The sequence below is a fragment of the Abrus precatorius genome, unplaced genomic scaffold, assembly GCF_003935025.1.
Source record: "Abrus precatorius isolate BTA unplaced genomic scaffold, Abrus_2018 Scaffold7, whole genome shotgun sequence".
Lineage (NCBI taxonomy): Eukaryota > Viridiplantae > Streptophyta > Magnoliopsida > Fabales > Fabaceae > Abrus > Abrus precatorius.
The window spans coordinates 12,487,075-12,493,532 of NW_020874417.1; the positions used below are offsets into that span (position 1 = coordinate 12,487,075).

Here is a 6,458-nt window from a genome sequence, read left to right on the forward strand (position 1 = left end):
AAGCTACTTTCTTCATCGTCACTTTTGTTGGGTTGGATTCCCAACTATGTGTCCAAAAAGTCCAAATTTTCAAGCTCATTTTCTACATTTAATTGAGGGAAGTGAGAAGTCAAAAGAGTGGGTGAGAGAAGTCTAAATTGGAGTATTTTTTTGCAGCCTAGTGTGTGTATTTTCGCAGAGAGACATCAAAAAGAAAGAAGGGGAAGTGAGAGAAGAAAGAAGCTCCTGACCAGTTACTTCATTCCTTCAATATTTGATTCGATCACCGTTGGATCAGGCTGAAACTTCTACAGCAGGTTCGTAACACGGTGCTCTTCGTTCTGCCCGTTTGGATTGTCGATTGGAGGTCTAAAGTTGGAGATATTTTCTTCGCACAGAAGCCTTGTTTTTGGTGACTCTGCACAGACTAGCCGCAGAGAAATCGTTATTTCTTCTTATTCAACCGTTGGATTGAGCTGAAACTTTGACAAAAGTTCCCAGACATATAATTCTTCGTTCTGACTGCTGGGATCATAGATTGGAGGTTTTGGCTGAGAAAAATCGTGTCTGAACAGCAGCCCTATTTTGTGAGATCTTCTCTCTTTGGTTAGGCTTTATTGCTTGGCTGTATTAGCTGGTTGTTTGCACGAATTTGTGCAGTATTTTGAGACTCTCTTGTAACCTCATTTGATTATAGTGAAGCTTGATTGACTGGCTTGAGCCCGTGGGTTTTTACTTCTCACATTGAGAAGGTTTTTCCACATAAATAATTCTCTGTGTCCTTGTGTTTGATGCTGCCATTTGTTATTGTTGTTGCTCCTCACAGGTTTTTGCAAGTTTGGGAAATTGTTTCCGCTGTTTACTTTAGATAATTGTGTTCTTGTGTTTAGTTTTCCCCAAAAGAGTTCTCCCCTTTCACAACTATGTGGAGGTGACCGCCAATCCGGCGATCTTACAACAGTACTTAAACTTCCTTCTTGGTAGTGCCTTAGTCATCATATCAGCACCATTATCATTAGTATGAACTTTAGCCAACTCCAACAGCTTAGCATCCAAAACATCACATATCCAATGATACCTTACATCAATATGTTTGGATCTAGAATGGAAAGTTGGATTCTTAACAAGATGGATAGCACTTTAATTGTCACAGAGCAACAAGTATTTGTCCTGCACAAAACCAAGCTCTTGCAAGAATTTCTTCGCCCATAGCAACTCTTTGCACGCTTCAGTAAATGCAATGAATTCTACCTATGTGGTAGACAATGCTACACACTTTTGCAGCCTTAACTGCCAAGCTATAACTCCCCCTGCAAATTTAATCATATAGCCTGAAGTAGACCTCCTGGAATCAATGTCTCCAGCCATATCTGAGTCTGAGTAACCTACCAAAGTAGGTTTATCACCTCCAAAACAAAACCTCAAACCACTAGTACCACGAAGATACCTCAAAATCCATTTCACAGCATTCCAATGCTCTCTACCTGGATTTAACAGAAATCTACTGACTGTACCAACAGCATATGTAATATCTGGTCTTGTACATACCATTGCATACATCAGACTACCCACTGCAGATGCATAAGGAACTCTGCTCATGTCTATTTTCTCAGCTTCATTTGAAGGACTTTGTTTAACACTCAGCTTAAAATGAGCCGCAAGAGGAGTGCTCACAGCTTTAGCATTTTTCATTTGGAATCTCTGTAACACCTTCTCAATGTAGTGCTCCTGTGATAGCCAAAGTTTCTTTTCTTTCCTATCACGAGTGATTCTTATACCAAGAATTTTTTAGCAGCTCCCATGTCTTTCATAGCAAATGACTCGCCTAGTTTCTTTTTTAACCTGTCAATCCTAGAAACATTTTTTCCAATAATAAGCATGTCATCAACATACAATAACAGGATAATGAAGTCATCATCAAGAAACTTCTGAACAAAGACACAATGGTCAGAAGTAGTCTTCTTGTAACCTTGATCAAGCATAAAGGACTCAAACTTCTTGTACCATTGTCTCGGAGCTTGCTTTAAACCATATAAACTCTTTCTCAACCTGCACACATAATCTTCCTTGTCTTTAATAAGAAAACCATCAGGTTGCTTTATATAGATCTCTTCCTCCAAATTACCATAAAGGAAAGCTGTCTTCATATCCATTTGTTCAACCTCCAAATCAAAAGTAGCAGCTAAACTTAGCACTGTTCTGATGGATGACATCTTCACCACAGGCGAGAAAATCTCATTAAAATCAACACTCTTTCTCTGTCTGAAACCTTTCACTACTAATCTGGCTTTGTACCTTGGAGATGTAGAATTACTGTCTTGTTTCACCTTGAAAATCCACTTGTTCTTTAAGGCCCTCTTGTCTTTAGGCAACTTCACCAAGTCATAAGTGTGATTATCATGCAAGGATTTCATCTTATCCTGCATTGCATCCAGCCACTTTTTCTTTTCTTCACTCTCAATAGCCTCTTCAAAACACTCAAGTTCTCCATCATCAGTCAACAACACATAATCTTTAAGATCATACCTTTTAGATGGTTGTTTCGGCCTGTTAGACCTTCTGGGTGGAACTAGTGGTTGTTCTGGTGCATCATCAAGATCATCATCATGTTCCCCTTGATCACCATCAATCAGAACTTCTAATCCATCTCGAACCTGCTGGTCATCAACATCACCATGTTGCTCTTCATTTTGAGAATTAGTCTCAGCATGATCTAGATTGTGAACAGGCAACCATATTGGATTACCATCAGTCATATTACTATCTTTCTTAGGTGTATTCTTTTCCACTTTGTCAATATCTTCAATGGTTTGATCTTCCATGAACTGTACATCACGGCTTCTAACAATCTTCTTCTCAATAGGATCATATACCTTGTAGTCAAATTCATCCTGACAATAACCAATAAAGATACATTGCCTTGTCTTCTCATCCAACTTGGATCTTTCATCCTTTGGAACATGAACATAGGCCTTGCAACCGAAGACACGCAAATGATCATAGCTCATATTCTTGTCAAACCAAATTTTGTCTGGCACCTCAGTCTTCAAAGCAACTGCAGGATTAAGATTAATAACATGCACTGCCGTAAGCAAAGCCTCACCCCATAAATGATTAGGCAACTTTACTTCAGAAAGCATACACCTAACTCTTTCAACCAAAGTCCTGTTCATCCTCTCAAAGCTTTAGTCTAATATAGTTTAGAATGTTTCTCCCCTCTGGCCACAATCAAGTTACCTTTGGTGAGTTTCCACTTTCCAGAACCAAAGTGACTGTCATAACCACAATCATCAAGCAAAGGCACAGATATCAGATTAAAACGAACATTAGGAGCATGTTTGACTCCTCTAAGTAATAACCGCACTCCCATGTTGGTTTGCAAGCAAACATCACCAACACCAATCACCTTAGACACACCATCATTACTCATTTTAACACTCCAAAATCACCAGAAGTGTAAGATGTGAAGAACTCCTTCCTTGGTGTAACATGCAGTGTAGCACTACTATCAACTATCCACATGCTCTCATCAGATACAAGATTAACAGACTCATAGTCACGAAGAAGAACAAGATCATCACCTCTAGTAGTAGTGACACGATCATCATCATCATGATCCTTCTCTTTCTGCTTGCCCTTCTTGCCTTTGTTCTCCTTTTTCCAAAGAAAACAGTTCTTTGGATGTGCCCTGTTTTGTGACAGTAATAGCACTACACATTCTTATATCTTGACTTGGACTTACTCTTGCTCTTTTCTCTACCACCCTTCAGTTCCTTTTTCTTGCTTCTCCCCCTATTTTCTGTGAAAAACACCTCGGACTGAGATGAAGAACCATGTGTCTTCCTTCTCATCTCTTCATTAAGAGCACCACTCTTTGCCATTTGCAAAGAAACAACACCATTAGGAGCTGATTTTGTAATTGAAACCCGAAATGTCTCCCAAGACTCAGGTAGAGTATTCAATAGCCAAAGTCCCAAAACCTCATCATCAAAGTTGATACCCATTCCAGACAATTGATTTAGAAGCCCTTGAAATTCATTCAAGTGATCTGAAATGGAAGAACTTTCCCTGTACCTCAAATTCATCAGACAATTTAACAAATACAATTTATTGTTCCCTGACTTAGAAGCATACAAGGACTCAATCTTCTCCCACAAAGTTCTAGCATGTGTCTCATTAGCAATGTGATTATATACATTGTCTTCTACAAATTGTCGAATAAAACCATATACCTGTTGATGTTCAAAAGTCCATTCTTCATCAGACATATTTTTCGGCTTCTGAGTAGTAAAAACTAGAAGATGTAATTTCTTCACAAATAACAAGTCTTTCATCTTGCCCTTCCACAAATGATAATTAGTACCATTCAAAGCTACCATTTTTGTATTTTCCTCCATCATTCAAGCAAGTCAAATAATCCCAAAACCAGAGCACAAAGAGATCTGATACCACTCTTTTGGGGAAAACCAAACACAAGAACACAATTTTCTAAAGTAAGCAACGGAAACAATTCCCCAAACTTGCAAGAACCTATGAGGAGCAACAACAATAACAAATGGCAGCATCAAACACAAGGACACAGAGAATTATTTACGTGGGAAAACTTTCTCAATGTGAGAAGTAAAAATCCACGGGCTGAAGCCAGTCAATCAAGCTCCACTATAATCAAATGAGGTTACAAGAGAGTCTCAAAATACTGCACAAATTTGTGCAAACAATCAGCTAATACAACCAAGCAATAAAGCCTAACCAAAGAGAGAAAATCTCACAAAATAGGGCTGCTGTTCAGACATGATTTCTCTCAGCCAAAACTTCCAATCGACGATCCCAGTGGTCAGAACGAAGAACTATAGTCTGGGAACTTCTGTCAAAGTTTCAGCTCAATCCAACAGTTGAATAAGGAGAAATAACGATTTCTCTACGACTGGTCTGTGCAGAGTCGCCAAAAATAAGGCTTCTGTCCGAAGACAATATCTCCAACTTCAGACCTCCAATAGACAATCCGAACGGTCACAACAAAGAGCACAATGTTACGAACCTGCTGTAAAAGTTTCAGCCTGATCCAACGGTGATCGAATCAGATATCGAAGGAATGAAGTAGCTGGTCAGGAGCTTCTTTCTTCTCTCACTTCCCCTTTTTTCTTTTTGATGTCTCTCTGCAAAAATACACACACTAGGCTGCGAAAAAAATACTCCAATCTAGACTTCTCTCACCCACTCTTCTTACTTCTCACTCCCCTCAATTAAGTGTAGAAAATGAGCTTGAAAATTTAGACATTTTGGACACATAGTTGGGAGTCCAACCCAACAACTTTTGCTACAGTCCCTGACAACTTTTCAAACAGGACAAGCATTCTGTCTCACTGAATATTCATGCATGCCCTAACCCCTGATGGTCATACCTGGACACTTATGTAATTTTTTGCTAGCAGAAATATTCCAAGTAGTTTTTTTGTTTCATTTTAAATAGCATGTATGTGCTTTGTAGAGTAATTGTTGATAAAATGTTGTTCATACAGTTGATGCATTAGTATAAGATAGTTTGGGATCCTGTGTATTGTTGAGTTGCTAGACTCTTGGTGGAATCAATACTAACTGAAGTTTTAAAATAGCATATGATAAGATGTTATATATTTTTTCCTCTTTGAAAGAAAACAAAAGTTTCAGGTTCCAAGGTTGTATTGAACTTGTGAATTATCTTGTGTGAGCTTTATTTTTAATATATTTATTGAATACGTAAATATTTGTAGACATATCTTTATTGATGATTGCTGCATTGTTGTACTGACCAATTTCAAGGGATAGATGCCCGCGTAATTTTATGCATACAACATGAGTGTTATTGGTTTTCTGAAGATGTCTTCTATTAGAAGAAGAGCAAACAACAGAGGCGGCAGAACAAATTGAAAGCATATAACTTATCTTCACTTTTAGAGTCCCTTCCTGAGTTGAAGGCATCGCGGAAACCAGGTCGCAACGATGACTTCAAATTGAATTGTAAATCTAGGCAAAAGCTAGTGTGAGTGCTTCCCATCATTATTCGTTATTGCATTGCCAACTTTTTGTTGTGTTACATTCTATTTGTAACCTTTGTCCATGTTCATCAGAATGAAGGAAGGAGATCAATTGTTTGCTGTTCTTAAGGATCTTAACTTTCAAGCAGATCCCCTGTCTGCCATTTATCAATGCCTACAAAACACACAGCTGATTGTTGAGGAACAACCCAAGAAAAAAGTGAACAAAAATGGATCCAAGAAGAAGAAATCGAAGGCCTCAACTGGACAACAGTCTATGGAAATGTAGTGTCTTTGTATGGTCGCTGTAATCATATGCGTTTTTCATTCTTTCCATAATTTTGTTGAACATTTTTTATCTTCCATTCAACCTCAACGGATCAATGTATTTAGGCTGGCAGTGTTTGATGTAAATTCTGAAGCTCACTGATTTCATCTTTTGAGATATAATTTTATCATTTTTTC

The 6,458-nt window shown here is 38.3% G+C and overlaps 1 protein-coding gene across 1 annotated transcript; it reads left to right on the forward strand.

Annotated features, from left to right (window-relative positions):
* The first annotated feature begins 4,511 nt into the window (after nucleotides 1–4,511).
* Nucleotides 4,512–6,282, forward strand: LOC113871485. The gene is made up of 3 exons (XM_027508580.1): nucleotides 4,512–4,592; nucleotides 5,850–5,998; nucleotides 6,087–6,282. Exons 1-3 carry the CDS (start codon nucleotides 4,512–4,514, stop codon nucleotides 6,280–6,282), a joined length of 426 nt encoding a protein of 141 aa, XP_027364381.1.
* Nucleotides 6,283–6,458: the final 176 nt, after the last annotated feature.

What these genes read in the sequence shown, in the direction of transcription:
- LOC113871485 (XM_027508580.1), top strand. Translation starts at nt 4,512, where the DNA reads ATGAGGAGCAACAACAATAACAAATGGCAGCATCAAACACAAGGACAC. An exon ending in CGTGGGAAAACTTTCTCAAT is followed by an intron (nt 4,593 to 5,849) that starts GTGAGAAGTAAA and finishes GTCTTCTATTAG; the next exon opens with AAGAAGAGCAAACAACAGAG. An exon ending in AAATCTAGGCAAAAGCTAGT is followed by an intron (nt 5,999 to 6,086) that starts GTGAGTGCTTCC and finishes CATGTTCATCAG; the next exon opens with AATGAAGGAAGGAGATCAAT.